This window comes from Nannobrachium achirus, assembly GCF_963921795.1.
Source record: "Nannobrachium achirus genome assembly, chromosome: 22".
Lineage (NCBI taxonomy): Eukaryota > Metazoa > Chordata > Actinopteri > Myctophiformes > Myctophidae > Nannobrachium > Nannobrachium achirus.
This window is the reverse complement of record NC_137829.1, coordinates 29,399,671-29,426,506: the sequence shown is the minus strand read 5'-3', so window position 1 is coordinate 29,426,506 and position 26,836 is coordinate 29,399,671. Positions and strand designations below refer to the sequence as shown.

General features: G+C 42.0%; 1 protein-coding gene across 1 annotated transcript; it reads left to right on the top strand.

Moving 5' to 3' along the window:
• Positions 1-444: 444 nt before the first annotated feature.
• Positions 445-25,259, top strand: LOC308307557 (ribosyldihydronicotinamide dehydrogenase [quinone]-like; the record flags this gene model as incomplete). Its single annotated transcript, XM_080752824.1, has 9 exons — positions 445-643; positions 1,763-1,896; positions 2,655-2,747; positions 6,759-6,932; positions 23,902-24,087; positions 24,187-24,317; positions 24,567-24,680; positions 24,766-24,867; positions 24,960-25,259. The coding sequence occupies exons 2-9, from the start codon at positions 1,794-1,796 to the stop codon at positions 25,257-25,259; spliced, it is 1,203 nt and encodes a 400-aa protein (XP_080608950.1). The 5' UTR covers positions 445-643; positions 1,763-1,793.
• Positions 25,260-26,836: the final 1,577 nt, after the last annotated feature.

The window sequence follows — 26,836 nt, the reverse complement described above, 5'->3', positions numbered from 1 at the left end:
CAAATCTTACAACTTGCATCATTAGACAATCTTTTGTAGACCTCCTATTGACCGATGAGCCAGTCATCAAATTATTGGCTCAGGAATGCAACACAAACGAAAACACTCCATGAATTCAATGCTTCAGGGGTGTCTAATTGATAGAAAATAGGAATTATTTTGGGTTTCATACTGTTCATATTTTGGGCATATCAGGGCAATGATTAGCAACAACAGTACAATCATCTTAGTTCTATCCACTTAGGTGCTTGTTAGTCATCATAATAAAACCATTATAGGTCCAGTATTGCCATCATGTGGCCGTTTGGTTTCACTGTATCGCTGCTACTGCCGGATTTAAGCCAAGATAGCTCTAAAGAATCAAACCAGGAAGTTACCAGTTATTTTAGCCAGCAGCAAGAGAAGACACACCGCAGCGTTTCATCTCATAGAAACACTGTAGCAAAGTAGACCTATAGGTTTAGTGGATCTTCTGCATGTGGAATACATAACTGTAATCCCTGTGTTTATTAACTTATTTAACACAGTATTACTTATTTACCACTTTATTAGCCAGTGTGAACTGGAATTTACGTTGACACGTGACGCTGTAACAAACAACATCAAGATATTGAACAACTGTCACGGAACTACACTCAAGAAGGTAGGGGGCTGTCACGATTATAACATTTTACCTGACGATTAATTGTCACTCAGATAATTGCAATTAACTAGGCTATTTAATTGTGTTTTTGTCATTGACAATTACATTTTTGTTAAACTTTTAGGCTTTGAAGTTGCACATGGTACTACGACACATAACCTAAATAGGCCTATACAAAGAAATGACTGACATATTTGACAACTTTATACTTGATAGTGGAGATAGCCGATCTACAAGCTCACAACGCGTCGCATCGTGATTAGATGATTATGTAATAATTATGACAGGCCTATATACAGGTAAGAATAATAGGCCTACACAGAAAACAATACACACAGTTCATAATACAACTCTATGATAAAGTGGGAGGAATAGCCTACAGATGTTTCTAATGATTGTAGTGTATGATAGGCTATATTGAAAAATAAAAGTGCAAAACGCCGGTTTACTTTTTACTTTTCAGTAAAAAAGAAAAAACGAATTCTTTAGTCACAGGCTTGTGTTAATACGTATGTATTAAAGAGACATGTTAACTGTCTAATAAATAATAAAAATTAGCAGATCTACTGCAAGCTCTCTGTGTCTTTTCGGTTAACAATGGTTATCGGTTAAGCTTTTGTTTTTGCTCCCGAGAGCAACCCCCCACCATACTCACATAATGGATTCATCATTACATGTTTTGTCTGTCTATCTCTTCCTCTTTATTGCATCAGCTAGCTACTTCCTCATACAGTGCGCTCGCTCGCACACACACACACACACACACACACACACACACACACACACACACACACACACACACACACACACACACACACACACACACACACACACACACAGGTGTTTTTCAACAAGACGCACAAACGCACGCGCACACACACACATGGGGGTGTTTTGCAACAATGCGCGCGCACTACATTTCAAAAACATATAGGCCTACAAAAAAGTGCAATATGACTTATGAAAGTAAATGGAAAAAAAATAAAAAAAATAAACAAACAGCCAACAGACATTAGGACGACTGTCACCTGAAACACTAGACTTCTAAAATGTTACACAGTATGTCTTTAAGGTTGCCAAATGAAAACTAAAGGTTATTTCTACTGGTGATTTCCACAGAGCACCCCAGGGAGAGGTCTACAGTAGAGAGATGGCCTCCAGAAGATATTCAACATTGCCAGAGGAACAGCGAGAGATGGATGAGGGACTGTTTGATGCAAGGATGCAGCCTGTCGTAAAGTTGTACAGGATAGGTATGTGTTTGGTCCATATTTGGACTTCAGCCTTATCTCCTGTGAGGATAAAAAAGCAGTTTCAAAAACTGTTGGGTGACAAGTTTTCCTCCAATCAGGATAGAGTGGGGCCTTCCTCCAATCATGGTCAAGTGGAGGCGGGCCTTACGCGCACCAAGGCCTGCCCCCACTTGATCATGATTGGAGGAAGGTCCCTAGCCTCGCAACAGCCAGACTCTCCCAGGGGAGAGTCTGGGAGTTCTCCATAGACGATGCATTACGCGATGACGTATGTTACTCACTTTGACTGACAGGTCCATTCAGTAGTCATCAGCGCATCAAAACATCGTCGGGAGAACATCAAAAACGTCTTTTCCAGACAGAAATTCCAAAGGTGCAAACTGTTGTTCGTTTTTAAGTTATGAGATGCCGTTGATTTCAGATAAAACTTCGCTTAATGCAGCTTTTATTTGCGATTTGTGAACTCGCATCGGACATGGGGTCCGCCATGTTTGTTTGCAAAATGCGAGAGCTGTAGCGGTGTGAGGCGGGTTCGCTCGAAATGCAGCCTTTTGATTGGAACTTGAGAACCTAAATTCTCTTAAAGAGACTCGATGGGAGGGACACCAGACCGAGAAAGGAAGCACATTGGTGATGACGTAACTCGGGATGGCTTGCGAGGCTAGAAGGTCCCTGCCTGTCACCTACATGAAAACTAGAACTTGAGTGAAATCACTTACTCTGCCTTCAAATGTTCTTATTCTACACCTTCATTCCAGACCAGTGTACGGAATCCAGTCTGCAGGTGGAGTTGAGTTCTCCAGCCAGGACAGTTTCTATTAAACCAGAACCTGAAGACCACCAGGATATCAGTAAGTTACAAGCACTCTCGCTCCTTATTTCTTTCATTCTATTCTGTTGTACAGTTAACACCAGGGCTGAAAGTGAGACAGTATTAAGGGGTGTACCCTTACCAATACAAATTGGTAAGGGTGGGGTGCCCGCTGGACTTGCAGTAGGGGTGTGCGATATGACGATAATTATTGTCTTGACGATGCTAGCCTGGGGCCAGCCTAGATACTAATGCATCTAGCTAACTAACTGCAGTATCTACCCTACCTTGTTTTAACATGGCTGGGATGTTCTAGCTGAGCTAGGCTATGACGATGCAGCTTTGCCACGATATGCCATTTCAGACTATCGTTTTGCTTGTGATACAAACAGTCATATAGAAAAGGCTCTGGATACAGCGAGTGCACATTCCATGAGTCGCAGCTCTATTGCTTAATTTATACTTCTATAGTACAGTGGTGTAATTCGCCCAAAAGAACAGATCTACAAGCTAACAATGTGTCGCGTCTCAACGTGTAATAGCTTGAGGATCTGTCCCCTTGTCTACACACAAAGAGGGGCTGCGTGTTCTCCCTCGGTCTATGGAATATGCCAAACCCGGCATGATGAAACTAATTATTTGCAAAGTTTGCAATGTTTGTTCGAACGTCACTCGATATAACTTTTAAACAAACGTGAGTGAGACTCTCTTCACTACAGTCGTGACTGCAGGAGCACGGCAGAAGCTGCACCACTGGTCCGCGATTTTAGTTTCACTTTCACGGGACTTTGTAAAGCAGTGATGCAGCTTGTCTTGCTTTCTGTGAAGCATATTTGTAATAATAGATGCATTAAACTAACAGGACGCAAACTACTTTATCCGTCCTGCTATGTGCTATCAGCCATTTCACTCACTGCAAAGCTGAGCTGTGCTGGAGTCTCCACTCCATCGAGGTGATTGCCTTGTAAATCCATGCTTCTGTTTTTTATTAACTACAAACAAGTAGCTATTTGCCGCTATTTGTAAAGTCCTTTGTTTGTTATGTTTTCACCACTGATGCATGCGTGTGTCTTCGCGTCTCGCGGTGAAATCGTCGTGTCTATTTTGCGTCTATTTCATAATTGGCTTAGTTATAAAACCATGACATTTTTGTTAAGCTAAAATTAGACCCTACCGCGTGATTATGGATCCCACTGGGAAAGATGGATAACCACGCCCCCGGTGATCCAAACACCGACCGCTAAAATACACTTGATGGTGATGATGATGATTATGATGATGGATGATTCATGATATTTCTTCTCTGCTGGCTTAAGCACAAGTAGTGTGGAAGAAGATTCTACTTCTACAAAATACCATCTATCTATCTATATATAATCTATATAGTCTATTTATATACACACCACCTGAATGAGATGAGCCCAAACCATTTACACCTCCTCTTATTATTCATCATAGTGATTAGTAGAGATGATTGATGAAGAGTTATATTCATCGATAGCACCTCCATCCATTCACATGCACCTCCTCCTAAATTATTCTATAGGCCTACTGCCTGAATTACAGTATAGTGAGTAGTAGCCTGAGATGATAGATGAGGGGTTACATTAGACCAGAAAAATAAGTAGGCTATATGAAGGATCTTTATTTGTTGCACTAATACAAATGCTGTTAAATAACTGTGTCAACATTTTGTGTGTAGCCTATTTTATATTAGGGAAAAGTAGCCTACTCACATTTTACTTATACAGAAATACTCTGTTACAAGTAAATGTCCGGAATTCAAAATGTACTTGAGTAAAAGTATGAAAGTGTTGGCATCAAAATATACTTAAAAAGGTAAAGGTACAAAATAGACGATCTGCAAGCTCGTGTCGCGTCGCAGATGCAACTGTTGTGAGTTTGTAGATCACACTGTGTAACAAATAAAGATCCTGGTTTGCTGAATGTGTTGTTATTTCATATAGGCCTACTTATTTTTCTGTAACTCATCATCAATCATCTCAGGCTACTACTCACTATGCTGTAATTCAGGCAGTAGGCCAATAGAATAATTTAGGAGGAGGTGCATGTGAATGGATGGAGGTGCTATCGATGAATATAACTCCTCATCAATCATCTCTACTAATCACTATGATGAATAATAAGAGGAGGTGTAAATGGTTTGGGCTCATCTCATTCAGGTGGTGTGTATATAAATAGACTATATAGATTATATCTATACTATAATTTTCCGAATGTCTGTCTGAGTGAGTGAATGAGTGAGTGAGTGAGTGTCTGTCTGTCTGAAACAGCGTTTCTCCTCAGTGGCTGGAGCAATTGATCTGAAATCGCATCACCATTAGCATATGAACACACCTGACATAACTGTGAAGCCCGTTTGTCACTTTCACAAATCATATACTGTATATTAGCATTTTTATGGTGTATCTACTATCTATTCTGCATCTAGCATGAGGCACATCTATTCTGCATCTAGCATGAGGCAACATGTTTAACCAGCTCTCTGTGTGTGTGTGTGTGTGTGTGTGTGTGTGTGTGTGTGTGTGTGTGTGTGTGTGTGTGTGTGTGTGTGTGTGTGTGTGTGTGTGTGTGTGCAGGCAGGCGGGTGTGTGCGCAGGTGCGTGGGCGGGCGGGCGGGCTGGGGGGGGGGGGGGGGAGACACAGTATCTCTGTAGCCATTAAACGAAACAGGTATTTCTTACATTGATGCTCCTACATATTATCATGCAAGCACCAGTTAAAGTTACTTTCCATCCCTCATATACTGTATGCACAGTGCACATCCCATAACCCACACACTGCACATCATTTTGGAGCTCATATCTTTGAACGGGTAAGGGCTAGTATAGATAGATAGATGGTATTTTGTAGAAGTAGAATCTTCTTCCACACTACTTGTGCTTAAGCCAGCAGAGAAGAAATATCATGAATCATCCATCATCATAATCATCATCATCATCACCATCAAGTGTATTTTAGTCCAAATGAACAGTAAGAACAGACTCAGAGTATTCACACACTCTTTTTAGAACTTGTAGACTATTATTATTCAGCCTTCTTAACACACACACACTAGTGCTGGTATTATAATATTATTCAGCCTTCTTAAACACACACACACACACACACACACACACACACACACACACACACACACACACACACACACACACACACACACACACACACACACACACTAGCGCTATTATAGTATTATTATTCAGCATTCTTAACAAACACACACTAGCGCTGTTATAATATTATTATTCAGCATTCACACATTATTTTATGTACTATTCAGCCTACACTAGAATACACAGGACACGGCCAGGAAGTGCAGGCAGCCAATCGCGACGGTCGCGGTCTGTGTTTGGATCACCGGGGGCGTGGTTATCCATCTTTCCCAGTGGGATCCATAATCACGCGACCCTACCCTACCCTAACCCGAGGGACAAGTGAATAATTTAGACCCGAAACGGCTCGGGTCTCGGTTCGGGTCTCGGGTTATCGGGTCCTGGAAGACCCATGCTACGCCCTAATTCAGATCCTTAACTAAGTGTTTATTATATGAGTGGAATTTGGATTTCGTCCGGGTCCAAATATGGCGCTTGTGAGGTCAGACTTAATGAGATATGTCGGGTATCTCCATATATGGGTAACCACGGCAACCTGTCAACTGCCTGTATTATGTGAGAGCCTGAGAGAGCCTTCATAACAGACCCTTGTATGGGCATATTGTTTGGATCTGCGGTTCTACTGAAAAAAAAATGTTTTGTACAACTGTACATCATCATGCAAGTACAGTAACGGCAGGGGAAGTAGCTAAGAACGTAGGCAAAGATCCGAGCTATCTGCGTGCGAAAGTTGGAGTCTGTAGAACCAACCATGTGCTGTGAGACCTCTTTCATGCGATTCGGGCCAATTCAGCCTCGGCTGCAATTAGTGGTCAGGAAGGATGTTTTTTAAATGGTAATGGCCCAGCCCGCCACTGCACGAAACCAATTTAAAGTTCAGACATTTAAAAGGTTTCTCTTCTTTGTTTCCCTAGACTTCCTGCACCTGTCTTTGTGTAAAGACGTAGTTTCCCCTGCACATCAGGAGAGGAGCCGCAGTCTGGTCCAGGATGAACCAGAACCTCCACAGATTAAACAGGAACACGACAAGCTACTTCAAAGACCAGGGGAGGCTCATGGGTCAACGTTGACATTACTAGCAGTAATAAGTAAAGATGATGATGAAAACAGAGAGACAGAGCCTGTAGCCAGCACCTCAACTCATCACATGAAAACACAACGTGATGTAGAGGACTGTGGAACATCACAACCAACTTGTGATGACCAGCTCCTCTCTTCACACTCCCTTTCTGAATCTGAATCTGATACTGAAGACAGTGATGAGTGGGATGAGACCAGGGAAAACCAGACAGCTTTAAACACACTGAAATCACACAAGACAAAACATGTGAAAGGACAAAGATCTTTGAGCCACAATTTGTCTCAGGACCTTAAATCATCAAAACAAAGCCATTCTTCAAGGAGTCACAAAGGGACTAAAAGCTTTAGTTGTACAGAGTGTGGCCAAATGTTTAATCGATCGGACCTTCTGAAGAGACACACACTGATTCATACAGGGGAAAAGCCCCTTTCTTGTACAGTTTGTGGTAAACGTTGGTATCACGTTGGACATCTGAAAGATCACATGAGGACTCATACAGGGGAGAAGCCTTTTACTTGTACAGTTTGTGGTAAAGGTTATGGTCAAAGCAGTAATCTAAAAGCACACATGCGGATTCACACAGGGGAAAAGCCCAATGCGTGTACAGTTTGTGGCAAAGGCTTTGGTCACATGGGTGATCTAAAAAAACACATGAGGACGCATACCGGAGAAAGGCCTTTTGCTTGTTCAGTTTGTGGTAAAGGATTTATTGAAAAGGCTAAATGTAGAAGACACATGCATATTCATACAGAAAGTAGAGGTGTAGAGCGAGTAGAGCTGTTTACTTGTACAGTTTGTGGTAAAGACTTTAGAGATATAAAGGCCCACATGAGGACTCATACTGGGGAAAAGCCCTATAGTTGTACAGTTTGTGGTACAAGCTATCGTACCACATCGAATCTAAAATCACATATGAGGACCCATACAGGGGAAAAGCCCTTTACTTGTACGGTTTGTGGTAAAGGCTTTGGTCAAATGGCTCATGTAAAACAACACATGAGGACTCATTGTCGGGGTGAGTTGACACATGTCACACAGACAAAAGTATGATCATTCAATCTGATCGAGAGTTACAACAGGAGTTTACTGAGTACCATAGCTTCATCCAGTGCCATATGACTATGCTTGCCCTTCAATCATGGTACTCTAGCAATGCCAAGCTTAAGAATACACAATTAAGGACCTCTTAAAAATAAACTTATATTAGTCGCATCTCCTCCAGAGTAAGATATGCTCATGATTGTATCTGACCTAAAATCATTGTTTACTCAAATTGTAATTGGTCTTAGCTAAATGTGTTCTCCATCCATTGTGTTCTCCATCTAGCCAACTAGGGTTACAAATGACTCTCCTTCCAGTAAGCTTCAAAACTTCCCTTGTGAGTGGCATCTTCCATGTGCTCGCAACCCTTGTCCCCACCTCCGTTTAAGTTATCATGAATTGTTTTAACTGCATTTTTGTATGGTTGGTTGTTTGATTTTTTTGTATGTTATGAAAAAAAAGCCTCTGGATTTTTTATAATAAAAAACTCACTCATATACCTAAATGTGTTTTAATTGAAATAAAATTGATTCTCAGATCAAGTATTTATAAGTGATTAAACATGTGATTCATTTTGATTAATTAAAAAAAAACATTTCAGGAACGCCTTCGTAGCCTACGAAGGCTCTTGTCAATCAAGAGCCTCCGTGGGCTACGACGGCTTTCGGGAAACTGGTTGAGAGTGTACAATGGAAACAAATGGGCTGCTACAATAGGTGAGCACACCTTACGAATGACCAGTGTTGGGCAATATTACTTAGGAGAGTAATCGTTACTTATTACTTATTACTCCTTGGAAAAAGTAATAATATATTACTTATTACTTGGAATCAAGAGTAATATATAATATATTATGTTATATTACCTTTTTCTTTTTTTTACCCGCAAAAGAATAGATGTACAACAACACAATCTGTTTAGCCAGCTCCTTAGAACAGAATCCAATTTATTGGAACAATACATCTCCAATCAGCCATTCATGCTTTATTTGACAGCTGTGATCAGTGCATTTACCAGACATGTGTATGGTCTGCTCTTTCCCCTACACTCTACCCTCTTCCCCTCAGAATAAAGGGATATAGGGATTTACAGTGGATTTAAAGTGGATTTAAAGTGGCACAAAAGTGGCACATTTAAAGTGGCACTCAAACTTTAAGTCCAGAGCTAGGTTCATTTCATTATAAACAATTGGTATTAAAAACGACAAATAAATATATTAAATGGTTATATATTACATGGATCTAAGGTAAAAACTGATGTGCCTGTCATCTAGAGGGTGTACGGTAATTAGCGCAGGGAGTTACACCTGGTCAGAGTGAAGCCAGTCAGTCAGATCAAATAGTAAGGTAAAGTTAGCCGAGTATTAGACCAATCTGGGAACTAAATCTAAATTAATAGCTTTCTTCACAAATGTGTTCATAACGGTGTCTACTATCACCTCTGAACTTTCTCAAACCCAACTCCCTTCGTAAACTTTGTGGGAGCCAATCAAAGTTGGGGGTATCCCGAGGGCCTGGGATTAAAGGGGGGGGAAAATAAGAAATGGCCAATGTGAGCGTATGGGGTGTGTAATTAGGGTATTTTGGGGCTGCTGAATCCATTCCAACCATTAGTTATCAGTAAAAATTACTCCTTGGCCATAAAATAGGCCACAAGACATATAATATTGGCAATTAAAAAATGGTTGGAGTAGGGTTTTAATTCATGAAAACTATTTAAGATCAGGCGGGTAAGCGCACATCATGACACACAGGATAACATGATACAATCTGACAAGGAACACTCAAAAGGGTTTAAAACATAGGGACTAACAGGACACAGGTGAACTCGAATGACATGATTGGCTAAGCCTTAGCCAATTAGGCCTATTTTATGGCCAAGGAGTCATTTTAACTGAAAACTAATGGTTGGAATGGATTCAGCAGCCCAAAAATACCCTAATTACACACCTCATATGCTCATATTGGCCATTTCTTTTTATTTTATCCCCTTTAATCCCAGGCCCAGGTATCCTGATACCCCCAACTTTGATTGGATCCCAAAAAGTTTCCGAAGGGAGTAGTGATTGAGAAAGTTCAGAGGTGATAGTAGACACCTTTATGAACACATTTGTGAAGAAAGCTATTAATTTAGATTTAGTTCCCAGATTGGTCTAATACTCGGCTAACTTTACCTTACTACCCCTTTTCTAGACCAACCTTCAATCACACCCATTCTTGCTATGAATACACCTTATAAGTATACCGGTAATAGAATACATGCAGTGATTCCCTGCCATTCCTTTACTGACAAAGCAAACAATCCATTGACATGCACATCAACCCAACTAAACACCTTTCTTTCATTCAAAATGTAAGAAGATTTAAGCATTCACAATCAAGAGCATTTGGTCCAATCCTGTTTTCAGGCGTGAACGGAAGATTCCCAAACCATGCAGCAGCCTAATTGAAAAACAAGAGTGGAAAATAAGATCAGGCAGAAAAAAACAAACCCATGACAATTGGCTCAGAGGAGCGTGAATGGAAAAGCAGAGTAGATGGATTTGCTCTGGGCGGTCTGCACACCTGATGACAACACCGGGGAATCCCCAAGTGAGGATTTTGCCTGCTAGAGAAATGCTAATGTTGGCTCACCAGCAATAAAAAAAGAATCTGCCACTTCAATTAGCTGTGTTGTGTATCTAAGCAACTAAATAATACTTCTACCACTTTTTCGAGTCACGTGTTCAAATACTGGATTCTGATTGGCTAAATTCCGGAGGTTATGAGAGGACAACTGCCGCAAAGTTGTGTGTCCGAGATCAATGCGCCTCAGTGTACATCCGGGGACTTCAGGAGGTAGTCCCCCAACCAACAAATGAAGGTCGCAGCGGTCCTATGTTTACTAACGTGCGTACTATCGTCGCCGATTTATTTGGATCCAATGCAATCCGCCAACTTTAAAGCCCCTTTTCTCTGAACCTATGCCTTTCTGGAAGCGAACAGCCTCTATTTACGGCCGGAACGGTGCTTTTAACTGACGTTAGCTTAGCTGTAAGCTAGACGCATGGATTAGTATGGAGTTGGCGCCATCTGTTGGTGAGTAGAAGATGTTGTTGGTGGAACTATCTGCTGTCTCGCGGAAGTTTTATAGGCAATAATGATTGTAACTTAAGATCCTTGCAAGTTACAACTATGTGTTTTCTTTCATGTATACGGGAAAAAGTGGTAGAAAAGCTATTTACCACTCGGGGTCGGACATTATGCTCTCATAATGTCCTGAGTGAGTGTGTTATCGGACTCGGCTGCGCCTCGTCCGATAACACCCTCACTGCGGACATTATGAGAGCATAATGTCCTCTCACTCGGGGTAAATTGCTTACTTCAGTTTAGCCAATTCAGTTTGACAGACATTACACAGACAGGACACCCGTTTCTCTTGCCACCGGGGGGCATCCAGTGGGAAACGGAGAGGTACGCATCCGATGTCAGGTTGACAGAGAAGAGACGACAGATCCTCTGAGGAAGGAAGGAACTTCAGTCACATCACAGAGAGTTGACAGTGGAAACAGTGAGTGTAAATTGCTGCTGCCTAGAACCATCATCATCATCATCATCAACTCTTTATTGACAGACACTAGGTCCAATAAGAAGACAAACAAAAACACAACATTGAAAACATCACACCATAAAAAATAAATAAAAACAGAGCAATCAGAACACTAAAATAAGGTACTATACCAGTGTTTCCAGATGCAAGAGTGGTATTTCACATTACTGAACTGGGGTTTAGTCAGCAGCATGATAATCAAATTATTAGACACATTCAGACGACAGATAAACTTGAACGTCAAATTTCTCAAAAGAGCATGAAAAGTGCACACTCCTACTTCACAAAACAACTGACTGGCACTCGACCATCTTGGTTTTCTGAGTAGAATCCTCATACAATCATTGTAAGCAACCTGCAGCTTTTGGATGCTTGTCTGCTTATATTTTACCCACAAGGGGGCAGTATACAGAGGAGTGCAGTAGGCTCTGAACAAGTTTATCTTAACATCATTAGAACAAAAGTAGAACTTCTTCCTAAGCATGTTGGCTTGTGCATAGAGCATACGACGCTGCCTATATATGTCATCATCATCACTCAATTGGTCAGTAATGATGTGACCCAGATATTTTGCTTTATCACACAGTCAGAACCTGACCTGACAAATAAGGAAAAGAAAGGTCCTTGTCCTCTCTTGTTCTACAGACCATGATGACACTCTTTTTAGCGTTATATTTCACATCACATTGTACACCATAATCTGAACATATATTCAGTAGCTGTTGGAACCCAGTACTGCTAGGAGACAGGATGGCCAAATCATCAGCATACATGAAATGATTAATCAGAGTGTTGCCAAGCACACAGCCAGTTCTACAGTTACTGAGCTGTACAGAGAGGTCATTAGAAAACCGTCATTAGAAAAAAATGTTTCAAGTTAAAGCTCCATGTTCTAATCCTAATCATTGCTATGGAGTGTTTGTTCAGTAACAGGGATCTCTACATCTCTTTGAAAAAACAGAAAATAAATTTTCAGGTGGGTTGCCAATTTTAATAAAATCAGGAGAGAGAATCCATTTTTCAGCTTCAATTTCAAGTCGGTTCCAATTTTGCCTGCTCATTTTCCTTTGGTTCATCACTTCCAGTTTCACTCGTTTATCCTGTATCCTATGAGTTCTCCCTCCTAATTGGATGAAAATGGAATCCCCACCTGAAAATGTATTTTCTGTTTACTAATGAGTTTGATAGACAGACAGACCCCTGTTACTGAACAAGCATTGTATAGCAATGATTGCTACCAGAATATAGAGCTATTTAAGATTTATTTATTTTGACCAAACACATATCACATACATCACTTTTAAGTCAACTTTACAATGTCGACTCGACTAAATCCTATTAATGACATATATCCAAGGCAAGTGATACATGGAAGTACAGGTGGAACAGATCCACAGGATCAGGTAATAGACAGACACACATGGCCTGGGCTAGTGGTCAAGGCACCTACAGTAGGCCTATAGGCTGCGAATGCTAATGCAGCTTGACAACTCCCGATCCCAACAACCTTTGCTGCGTGTCACTCCACATCTCTCATCTCCCTATCAATAAAGGCAGAAAAATCAAAAAAGAAATAAAAAAGAAATGGACACACACACACACACGCACACGCACACACACACACACACACACACACACACACACACACACACACACACATAGATTCCTCACTTACAGTGCAGGAACTTTCAGCTCACCACAATATCCCATAATGCTCCATCCCTCCTTCTTTTCCTTAAGTGTAGGCAGATCAGAGCCCTGCAACGGGTGGGGTACCCGTGGGTACCCGACGGGTACCCGTGTTTGACGGGCGGGTACGGGCGGAATATATTCAACTATAAATTTGCGGGTACGGGGACGGGCGGTGCGCGACTAAACACGGGCGGGTGACGGGCGGATGACATTTTACTGTGAAAACCAGACAACTGTTTCTGCCTAAAACAACGTCACAAGAGCGCACACATGCAGTGAGCAGCAGGACGACAGAACCACGGCATGCATACAGCACTGTTTCCACCTAAACGTCAAGTCACACACATGGAGCGGCGGCAGCCGGCTGGAGCTCACACACTCACAGTGAGGACACCGACACACAACTGAATAAAGTGGCCGCGAGTGATCTGCTTGCCTAGCGCGCGATGTAGTTGAAAGGTGCATGATTGTATAATATCCACGTGATTCCACGACTATTAGGAGTTCCTTTATTATCGTCACATCATGGGTCCGGTTTGGTTTAGATTACCTCGGGCTGTTTATCATGAGAGAACCAAGACAGACAGACAGCGAGTGGCGTTCCCTTCAGCTGTGAAAAGCTCGATATGTGCTTCGCCGTATGACGGTGCGTGTCGAGCATAGCAGACATGCAAGCTCACAAAGCTGCAAGTTCCGACATGTTGTGAGCTTGTAGCTCTGATATTTTCAATGCGCGACACCGTCGTATGACAAATACAACTGCACAAAGCAGCGGAGGCAGAAAGCAGCAGCAGCAACAAGCTGTCGCGACAGTGTCAGATCATGATACAATTTTAAATTAGTATGATTGGTTTTAAAGGTTGTTCTACTTTATCCAAATAATAATAGACCTATTAATAATAGGCTTAATAACAGCATTTTCCGACGGCGTGCAGTAGGATTCGCAGGGGGATCAACTATGGAGTGAAAATGGAGTGCGATGCCATTGAAAGAACGCACGCACGGCTGTAGGCTATTTACTTTAATGCATGTAATCACGGGTAGCGGGGCGGGCGACGGGTCCATTTTTTGACGGGCGGGGCGGGTCTGGTTTTGATTTTTTAATAATGACGGGTAGCGGGCGGTCCACGGATCTGATTAATGACGGGACGGACGGGCGCGGGTTGTCAAAATTGGACCCGTGCAGGGCTCTGAGGCAGATAGATACCTCTTCTCCTTTTGGGAACAAGCTGTTGCTAGGTAACTCAGGGAGGGTCACAGCTGTCAGAGATGCCAGACACCTTATTGTCCCTTTATGGCAGAACTATACGCAATTTATTAGTTTGATAGGCTATAGGAAGTGCCAGACAAGATGGTCTGAGGACGTATAAGACCTTTTGGTCACACGTTATGGCCAAATACAATATCAAGTCTATTTGTCATGGCCTCACCGGCTGAGAGGGTCGGAAACACTCGGCTGTCGCCTCGTGTTTCCCAACACCTCTCAGCCGGTGTATACTAACCCCGGTGTATACTAACCCGGTAACCACTCGCCTCTTGTGGCTTATTGCTTTATTTTATCATTATTTTATGCTTTTTGTGGTCCTTTTTCAATAGAAACACATATACTGTATGAAGCTTAATCTTTTTTATAAAATATCTTCGAAACATTATTTTTATTTTAGCGTCCGTTTTTCAAGAAAAAGTTGACTATAGCTCCTTTAACGTAAGTATTTCCATTTTTCTATAGCCAACTTTTACTCCACTATCATTATCAGTACTTTTACCTTTGGTACTTTAAGTATATTTTGATGTCGATACTTTTGTATTTTTACTCAAGTAAATTCTGAATTCTGGAGTACTTTCAGAGAACAGTATTTCTACATTGCAGTATTGATACTTTTACTTAAAACATTGAGTACTTTTTTTTGCTCCACTTGAGCAGAGTCACACATAGGGATGGGTATCTTCTGCGATACTTTTAATGGTATCGATTGCATGACGTCGATACTATCGGGTATCGGTTCACGTAAAAACGAACGATACCTTGTTTCGATACTCTGGATCTGTAACAGTTGGGCTACTGAGAGTTTAATGACTGCTTTAGTAGGCTACACTCGTTACTGTGGAAAATAGCCGACAATAGCCTATAATGTTTATTATTATGGCGATTATCCAACGTCTATACTCTCCGCTCCGCCACATGTGTGATCATCATCATCACCTCTGCTCTACCGCAGCAGGGGTAGAGCAGTTAAACTTAAATAAAAAGTATCGAAAATGGTATCAAAAAGGGTATTGTATCGATTCCCAGGTATCGAAAAATGTATCGTATCGATTCAAAGGTGAACGATACCCATCCCTAGTCACACAGGAAGCAAGTTCTCATAGCCTACTGTAGCTATAATATACAAATAATAACCCATTCTAGAAAGAAGCCATTTTTCCAGCTGGTGCACTGTCTCTAGCCAAACTGCCATGAATTGAATTAAAGGTACAGTATAAGTGATTTTCCTTTGTTAACTACTATATTCTGATAGTAATCATTGTTTGTGTGTGTGCGTGCGTGCGTGCGTGTGTGTTTAAAGAAAGTAATTTGCGGCCAATTTTGACAGGCAAAACACACACCCACCCACCCGCACTTATAGCACGCACAAACAAAATATTCTGTTTTGGACATGCAGCAGCATCCACTCTTTTGACTTTTTGGGACATGTTTTGACCAAACGTCAACATGTGACATCAATAGATTCATCACGGGTAATAGTTATGGTACTCATCATGACTTGTTGACTGCCAAAGACGCAACTTCACGTATGTTGTTTTCTTACACTGGCGCTCTTCACTAAACTAGCAAAGAGCTATGTCACCATTTGTCTCCTAGAATATCGCCCAATCAGGGGATCACGTGATTAATTCCCAATGCTATTGGATTTGGAAAATGTCATAATGCATTCCTTTCTTGTTTTCCCGGAAACTAAAGCGAAATCAAGTTCATTCAACTCCCCATAACTATGTGACGGATTATAGTGACGGCACAATTTTTATTCTCAGATCGTCCGAGACTACTACGTGTTTTAAAGTGATCTGTGTGTGGATCGTTGTGAAGAATAATATTCTTTGATTCTTCAAAGGTTAGTGAAAACTCTCTGAGACAATGTTTTTGGCAGTTAATTTAACAAGGTTGGATGGTCTTGGCAGAGAGGAGGAGAGTAGGATGTTTTTATATGAGGCCAAAAAAATATCCGATTCACTGGATCCGTGTAGACAGGGAACCCGGATATCTCTGAAGACTTTACTGTGTGTGTGCTTGTTAGACCTAGATATCTTTGTCGTGTGGACCTAGATATTTTTCTATGTGGATATCTGAAAAACCGGGATATACACTGTATGAAATATCCAGCTCCGTGTAGCCATGGCCTAAATGTGTTACCCCCGGCAGACCATGGCAAAGAAGAGGACACTGCCAGGGGCTTCAGGTGCTGCAGAATGGAGGGGCGGAGGAATGTTTCAAAGATAGGTAGCTTATAGCCTAGTCATTGGCCCCTTTTCTACCTAAAGAACTTTTGGTTCTAGAAATGGTTCAGTTTCTTTGAACCCTGGTCCTTTCACGGAACCAGCCACACACCGACTTGTGCTTGCTTTGTAGCATGCTGTTTATATGAATCGCATCTGCATCTTCCAACCTGTAGAATAGTGACATGCCCAATTTTGTTCCTAGTTCAGGGCAAGAAAACATAAGTATTTTTTGGTTCTGGTTCCGAACCAACTTTTAGGGTTCTGAACCAATTCATTTTCAGTGGAAACACTCTGAAGTGGTTCAAAATTAGGCAGGTAAAAAAGAACGTAACCGGTTCAACCCCGGTAGGAAAGGGGCCATTGCAGCACTGGAGCCAAGGGGACATGATAATTAATCTTGACTAACAAGTTATACAGTAGGCCTATAACTGTGGATAAAACCAGTCATATAGAACTATCTGTGACTGTGAGCATTTGAATGCCACACAGAACAATACCACATCACAGAAAAGGTGTCTGTTGACTTTATGGTAAACTATTGAAGGCCACATCTGTTTCAGAAGACATTAATGTTTAACAGATTACATTTGTATGATATCATTTATATTTCAGTAACTGAAATATAAATTATCTATGTTATAAAAAAAACATATTGCTTGCTTTGTATCTGGTATTGTTTTTGTGAATGACACTGTTATTGTATCCTACCCAACTGATCCATTTTAAGCTTATTATCCAACAAAATGAACAAATGTGCACCTGGTACCATGTATGAATCTGACACAATTCTTAGAGAAGTTATCAGATAGGCCTAATTCTGTGAACAAGCATATAGGAATAGTGTTTTGATTTCATAAGCTGCAGACGATGATCCTGTCTAAGAACAGATTATGCTGCTCCCTGGTGGAGCAACATATATATCAAATACATTAAGTTAATATCTATTAGCTGTGATAACTAAATAAAAGAGGAACAGATATTGTGCCAAAGATTTTTGTCTATCTGATCTGAATAACTGGGGAACTTTTTAAATGTGTATGTCAGCCAGAGAGGCAGTGTGTTCAGACTGTGCCAAATTATCACAGTAAATCCTAGAGCAGTGTTTACTTGTGGTCATTACTGTGATTACATCAGGGGAATTAATCTATTAAAGAGTGTAGTTTGCATGCCGAACAGTGGAACCGTTCTGCCAATATAGAGTCACTCACAATTCATGACTCGCCATCTGGCTAGCGATTACTCACGTTGGCCTTATAACCTCTTCACGGGATGGCTGATAATTACCAACTATTTGATTAAAGTTATACCATGTAACTTTTTTTATAAAACAAATCTTAAAATTGTCCTAACTGTTAAATCGCTAAAGTTTTAGAACCCCCACTCTGTTATTTTCAGATTCTGAAGCCTTCTCTTTATATGTTTTCTATGAGTTGTGAGGGGGGGAGAATTTCCCGGGAAAATGATGTCATCTCCCACATGATACACTACCGGCCAATCACAGCGCCGATCATACACCACCGGCCAATCACAGCGAGTCTTGCTGTCTCTAAAGGAAGTAGCTTCCCTCAGCAACTGTGTTTACATTGGTGAAGGAATCTTGCTTGCTACTCCCTCAATTCTGGTCTAAAAATGATGGGAGACGGCTCTACAGAATCGTATCGGCAAGGCGGAGGTGCTCGCGACTGCCGCGGTGGTCCGCGGACCCCCGTTCCGGTGGTCCGCGGCGACTCCGGCCGAAAAAAGCAATACCGCTACTGACCACTAGTTGAGCAGCTTCCACAGTACAGCTTTAAACCATAAAGAAACACCAAATCAAATCTCGTGACTAGAGAGCACTGATGTTCTGCCTCCCTCTAGTGGTAACCTGGAGGAAGTGAATAAACTCGTAGAGATGATTCAAGTCTGAAGACAAGCAAACAACCAACAGATAGAATTTTCCTAACCTCGGCTTTACAGCCAAAAGAAAAAGGGAAATATATATTTTCTTCTTATATCCTACCGTTACCGTACCTTACTTACCCAAATGTCCCTTCATTTGCTCTATGTTCTTCTTATATTGTTGTCTTCCTCCACCACGTGAGATGCGCCAGCAGGTCATATTTCTCGCTGTAGGCAGGCCTGCCTGGCATGCCTGGCTGGGCTTAAACAGATTCTCATTCTGATTATTAAATTGACAGACACAATAACTCTATGGTCATTGGTCAACGACGCACACATAAATACATAGACCATTCACTTGTCTTGTCTTGCACACTTTCCCCCTGTGTGTATTCCACTTCCACATAGAACAAGGAAGTGTACTTCCTTGTACTGGCCACATGATGGCCCTGTTGACTCAATCTCATTGGTCCAAGCGAGGTAGTGGCTGCCATACATTAATTAATAGCATGGTTGTGTGGTTCTACAAGTTGCTCCTAAGCAGGTGTAGAGCCAATGCTGCTTTTGTATTGTTACTCGCTTGCTGTTGGGCAGAATGAAACCTCTATATGACTCCATTAAAATTGAAATTACATCACCTACCACAGTGGTTCTCAACCTTTTCAGGCCGTGACCCCCAAAAGAATCATATTTGAACAGTGTTGCAAATTACGTTAATCATCTGGGGACCCCCACAAAATCATTTGGGGACCCCCCCGACCCACAGGTTGAGAAGCACTGTATGGAACATTAGGCCTATTTTATTACCATTTCTTGGTTTTGGAGAATATTTGATTTATTTATTGATGTTTTCACAAAACAAAGTAGGCTACATATAGGTGTTAAAGCTACACTGTGTAACTTTTTGTGAGTAAAATGTCATTTTGACCACACAAACAACTGTGGTGGTTGTATTTGGTCTCATTGCTCTTTTATTGAGAAATGTAGATCCCGTGGTCATGGTATGAACAGTCTTTACAGAATGACATGGTAGACCTACTGCCCAAAGGTCCAAATTCAATATCTCCTCTAAGTAAAAGAGGTGTGTGGTAACAACAGTGGTAACAATGTCAGCACTTGCACAGGAGACCCAGGTTCGAATCCCCGCTAGGACAAAGTTGTATACTGTAGTATAGCTTTTAAGTGTCTTGCTCATGGGACACTTTGCACATTGTTCAGGGCCAGCCCAGGGGTCAAACCTGTGACCTACTGTTTCCTAGGTGGCTTCTATACCCATTCAGGTGGTAACCGGAACCCCATTTTTCTGCGGACCGCTCACCCCCAGTGTTTCTTGTATTCTTGTATTTGTTTTACTGTTAGAAATAAGTTTAGGGGGGCACGGTGGCGCAGTCGGTAGCGCTGTCGCCTCACAGCTAAGGTCCTGGGTTCGACTCCCACACCCTAGGTGGGGTTTGCAAAGGCCGGGGCCTTTCTGTGTGGAGTTTGCATGTTCTCCCTGTGTCTCCTAGGGTATATAGCCTCACAATAACATGCAGTAATCTTGGTCTATATAATGCCAGCCAGGGCACCTGATGGAGGGGAAAGGAACTGGTTGGAATAATGTGTTCCTTCCACGCGCTACGTCCAACGGGGGAAGCTCCCCCCTGTCAGGTGAAAAGAATCAGCCTGCTCACTCCTCATGCACTGAAGGAATAATGGGCTCAGTTCGGGGCCCTCCCCAAGCATGGCAGGGGGAGAGCAGAGCCCAGGATTACAGCTATAGGCAATTGGCATTGGTTAAAAAAATGGGTAACAAAAATCATATAAAAATGGGATAAAAATGATAAAATAAATAAATACATTTAGGGTTAGGAATAGTTTTACTGAGGTTAAGTTTCGGAATACGGTTAGGTTTTGGCACCTCTTACTGGGGTTACGTTTAGGAATAAGGTTAGGTTTAAGTATAGTTTTCTGAGGTTACGTTTTGAAATACCAGGTGGCAACCGTTTCGAGGTTGCCGGATTTGCCCCGGGGCGACTGTGTTTTGGGGCGATCATTCAGGTAGGTCTGCAATGCAGAAGGGCCCAGGGGCGTCACACCAAATTCTGGGCCCTGGGGGGTACAAGGATTCACTGCGGGCCCCCCATGAATGTTAACTATTGAAAAATAGCACATATACAAGCTCACAGCGCGGCACCGAGTGCCGCGCTGCGAGCTTGTAGATCTGCTATTTTTTAAAAATCGTGAAAATGTGTGCAAGAAACTTATGTTTCTATGTCAGTGGTGCTCAAACGTTTTCATGTGAAGGACCCCCAAGATGATATGTATTTGGCCACAGCTAGACCCCCCATCTCAAAATATATAGTTCCAGGGACCCCCCCAGAAGCAAAATTTGAGTTACAACCATTGGCTTTGAAAATACATATATTTAAAGATTTGCACACATTTTCATGACTTTTTCAAAAATAGCAGATCTACAAGCTCGCAGCGCGGCACTCGGTGCCGCGCTGTGAGCTTGTATATCTGCTATTTTTCACTGGTTAAAGCATTCAATAATTCTAGGCCTAAATGGGTTAAGCACAGCATTAACAACATACTTTATGAGTGGCTATACTCTACTAGTGTAGGTCTATATCCCAATGGGTTAAGAGTTGAAAAGAAGTTTCACAGACAAAAGATTGCCTGAGTACCATAAATTATAGGGCAAACACAGCGGCAGTGGTGCTTAAAGCTAACAATAATTTCCCCAAATACTTGTGACTGAGAAAGTACTGTGTTTTGGTTGAAAAACTGTCTCCATATGTCCCAACAATGTATTCGACGGTCTCCAAGAGAGATGACATCGAATTGTTTGCATGCATGTGGGCCAATGTGCTAATGTGTAGCAGTTGTTCATTAGGGCCCCTCACCACAGCACAAGCGCACGCACACACGCACGCACGCACGCACACACACACACACACACACACACACACACACACACACACACACGCTCACTCGTATTACTATATTTGTGAGGACATAAAAATCTGTATTTATGCCATTTTGACCTTTTTGATTCCTATAACTGAAGCCTGAGTTATATAATACTAAAGCTCACAATGTGTTGTGAGCTTGTAGATCTGCTATTTACAGTGCACTGGTGCTTAACAAACAACCTTAATGTCTAATGTCTCACACACTCACATACACATGCTCTCTCTCTCTCTCTCTCTCTCTCTCTCTCTCTCTCTCTCTCTCTCTCTCTCTCTCTCTCTCTCTCTCTCTCTCTCTCTCTCTCACACACACACACACACACACACACACACACACACACACACACACACACACACGTGCGCGTGCACGCTCAGAGGCAGGATAGATGGAACATAGTTTAACTTTTTTGGCCTCAGATGTGTGCAACAATCAGCTCTTCCCTTTGATGCTCACTGCTCGTTGGTCAGGGTTACTATTTGTTTTTTCCTTGTTTAATCTTTCCTTTTACAGGACAACACCCATTATTGGGTATGACCACATGCAAGATGTTGCTTGAAGGAAAAGTAATAGTGAGTAAAACAGAGCTGAAATGTGACAGCAGCAGAACAAAGCCTATCCTTCCCAGCACGCATCATGACGCATGGCACACAAGTCACGCGTACTGTATACACGCAGACAAGCAGGCACGCATGTACATGTAGGCACGCATTCAGGCACGCACTCATGCACACACACGCACACACGCATGCACACACACACACACACACACACACACACACACACACACACACACACACACACACACACACACACACACACACACACACACACACACACACACACACACAGGGAATCTTTCATTAATTGTAACATTAGGGCTAAAGATCTTTCTTTGCGTTCACACTGGTAGATACAAAATATAGACATCTACACGGCATATCTGCCGCTTTGTTAACTACAAAGCTACACATAAGTTGCTTTGTAGTTGTTTTTGTAGCAGCTACAAAAGTTTGATGTATCTTTGTCGCTGGCCTCCATTGAAAATGAATAGACTTTGTAGCTGGCAGTGTGAATGCAGCATTAGCCATAAACATGAACCTGGGGACTTGAAGAATGTCCCCACATGGTCAATTTTGACAGGTTTTACTAGCCTTGTGGGGGATATGTAGTTGTCCTATGTGACTAGTAATGCTGTACCCATGCACACGCCCGCATGCACGCACACACACACACACACACACACACACACACACACACACACGCGCGCGCGCGCGCGCATGCACATACTGTACACACAAAGCAGGTTAAGAAAATGATCTGATGAGAAAGCACCCAAATTAGACTCCTTGACCTTCGATCTACTAAGCTGATTAAGTTGAGTTTAAGGTTTTATTATTTGTTTTTAAAGCATTACATAACACATAATGCACCTTATATTTCCGACCTCCTCTGCCCCTATTCCACCTCCAGGCCTCTTAGATCGTCTGGCAAATACTCTCAACTCTCAAGGTTCAAGGTTCTTTATGGATGGATACATATTGTATATGCTACAGATAAGAGTAAACATTACTTTTGTTCTTTGGTTCCAGCTTATATCTAAAGGTGATTGTGCCTTTTCCACTCCTTCCCAGAGGCTTTGGAATAGATGACCCTTTTCTATGACCCCCTTCCATTGATTTACAATGAAATCTACAATCTTAACTCACACCTTTTTTCTGTAATATATAAATCTGGTTAAGATTAGCTTAATGTTTGCCATGTGTTTAAGCCTTTCTTGTATTTTTTAATTGTTTCCCACTGATTCAGCCTGTATTCATTGTAGCCTATACTAGTCAACCTTTCAAAACAATGCAGCACTGGTTCAACAACAGACCTACAGACATTTTGAATCCACCCCAGCTGGACAGGTTGATTCATTTGATTGATTGCTTGATTGGTAGACAGTTGTGAGAGTGGGAGTGATGTGTGCATAAAAGATCTGCCTTCAGTCATGAAGCATTTCTGTCATTTCCATCCTCCCATATTGCAACTGCTGATTTTTAGCGCATCGTTTTGACACTGTGATTGAGGATGGGTGAGTGGTCTGCTTTAGTTGTTTGACTTTAGAGCTTTTAATGGTGTTTGGTTTGGTGTTCGGGACTCAACATATTAGTTTGGGGTCGTGGCTACTGGCAATGTTCTGATTCTGTGTTTTTGTACTTTAAAAAATAATAAAACACTTTAGTAATTTTTCAACCATAGGGCTGAGGGAACATGCATAATAAGTATGCTCTGTTTTGTATGAGTTTCATGTTTTCATATTGAATCTGAACTTTTTACTTCAGCAGAAGCAGCAGCAGCAACAGGAAAGAAGGTACTGATTGTGTACGCCCACCAGAGCTCTGGTTCATTCAGTGCTGCCGCTAAAGATGCTGCTGTAGAGGTTCTATCTGCTCAGGGCTGCACAGTGGAGGTTTCTGACCTGTATGCCATGACGTTTAAAGCCACTGCTACAGCTGAGGACCTCACTGGTGAGGCTTTGAGCTCTTTAAGAAGACAACTCAAATCTCAAATCGGCTTGTGCAGGATTGCATTAATACAGGGGAAATAAAATGTGCTCTCATCTGCAGGAGAGATGCATAACCCTGACAATTTCCAGTATGCAAAAGAGACCAAACTGGCATGGGAGGAAGGAAAGCTGTCTGCAGACATCACTGCGGAACACAAGAAACTCACTGAAGCTGACCTTGTCATTTTCCAGGTGAGTTCTGAAATTGGAATAACGGCTTAAGACTAAAGGACTAGGCTTTTTGAATTTTACAAGACGAAGGCTAAATGGTGTGTTCAAAAGACTAAATCTTTGCTGTAAAAATTGATACCACATTAAGACGGACACTGCATTTTGATTTTAAACAAACTAAAACCGAATTAATGTGTTATTCAAAAGACTTAAAAACGAAATCAGAATTTGCTGTCAAAATTTACACTGGTAACTTGTACCTTGTTTCAGTTTCCCATGTACTGGTTCACTGTCCCTGCCATCATGAAGGGCTGGATTGATCGGGTGCTCACACTGGGCTTTGCGTACACACCTGAGAAGAGGTACAGTCAAGGAATCTTCAAGGTGAGTACTATATTTCATACCTCTGCATTGGTTTGTATGGTTTGTTGGTGTGTCTTTGTAATTTGGCTTCCTTTTTCTAATCTAGGACAAGAAAGCCATGCTGTCTTTCACCACCGGGTCTCTGGAGTCTATGTTCAGTTCCACTGGCATCAATGGAGACATGAATGTCACCCTGTGGCCAATACAGGTATGTTTCCTGGACAACTCGACTGTACACTTCTAACTATAAATGCAATACATTTCAAACAACAAACTGACGTCACTTGTCCCAATCTCCAGAATGGAATCCTGCATTACTGTGGTTTCCAAGTCCTGGCCCCTCAGATCTTCTGGGCGCCCTCATGTGTTGCACCTGAGGAGCGCAACACCATGCTGGAGGCCTGGCGCTCGAGGCTGAAGGGTCTCCTGGCTGATGCGCCGCTCTCCTTCACCCCCTCTGACTGCTTTGATGGAGAGACAGGCTACCAGCTGAAGCCTGAGGTCCAGAAGTTGCATGCAGACAAAGAGTTTGGCCTGACGGTGGGAACTCACTTGGGAAAATCGCTTCCACCCAACAACCAGATAAAAGCTGGGGTCTGAGTAACTGTACTTCCCTGAGTGTCATGCCTGACTCTGAAATAAAGTTTCATTAATATAAAGTATAAAGTTTCATTAACTATTATAAGTTTCATTAACCATTAAACTTTTTATTTTATTTTAATTTTTTCTCAAGATCTGTCCCTGGTGTAGAGTTCCAAATGTTTTGACAGACTGTCAAAGTGACTTCAGTCATAACGTAAAAATGTGTGCTTGTGCCGCAAGTTCCACTAGTGACTAGAACATTGTGGAAAGTCATGTGGGATTATAACATGTGACCACTTATGTTCATTGCCTATGCAACAGTAGATCAGTGCTTGCACAGGAACCCCAATGCACAGGAAATGATGGCTGCACTGACGTGCAGCCATCATGTCAAATGGAGATGTAGGCAACGGGCCAACGGCAGGAATGTGACTAATTAATCTTGAGCTATCTACTACAACCTACTGTTCAGTTATATTCTGAACAATAAGCCAGTACTCTCCTGCTACAAGCTCTTTAGCAGTTTGGTCACTGGATTTGTATTACAACTTGACGTCACTGCATGATGATGCCAAATGCAAATCCTACAGAGTAGCCTAGATTTTTTTTTTTTTAATTAACAAATATAACTGGCTAAATGGTAAAAAGGCAGTGCCCTTGTTCATGTACATTTGTGACTGAGAATTCCTTTCCCATTGATTTGCTTGAGAGGTATCGAGGCATGCCAAGTGGGATGAACAAACAAATCTCCATATTAGAATAGCTAATAAAGGGGAATTTAAATTTTATGTTTTCAACATTTAGATCAGACATGCCCCTCCTCGTCCATTCAAATTCCTACTCATTGAAAACGCATGTCCCTGCGAATGGGCATGCATGCAATATTACCAGACAGAACTTTATTGATCCTGAAAGCACACAACTTGCAGTACTGAGTACACTACACAGCTCTGGCTAGGCAACCCAGCCTTGTTGTGCAATGCCTGGTGGAGCACACTTTTCTAATTTTATACTCCCCCCCCCCACCCCCAGTCTTCTGGGAAGTCGCTTTTTCCACATTTCAATCAAAAGGTTCAGGCATGGTGGATTTTCTGTTTTTAAATGGCCAGAAGTGGACATTTTTTTTTTCTATAATTTTTTTATCCCACAATTTTTGTAACCCATTTTTGAGCGGTGGTCACACCGTCTCCATAGCGTGGCCGTGTGTGTGTGTGTGTGTGTGTGTGTGTGTGTGTGTGTGTGTGTGTGTCTGTCTGTCTGTCTGTATGTAGCCTCTGGTGTATGTAGCCTGAGTACCCTGGGTGACCAGAGAGGTGCTGTTGAGTCTAGTCTGCCCTGAGCATCAACTGCAATAGCAGTGGCGGCCTGAGTGACATACATGCATGCATGCATGTATGCATGTATATTTGTTTTGCTGTTGCGCAGCCTCCACGACCACCGCTCAGTTCACACGGGTGTGATTTTTCACCCAGTGCTAATTGCCTATGTAGTCCTGGGCTCTGCTCTCCCTCTGCCGCGCCTGGGGAGACAACGGACTGACCTCATGCTTCCTTCTCTGCATGAGGAGTCCAAGTTGCTTCTTTTCACCTGACAGT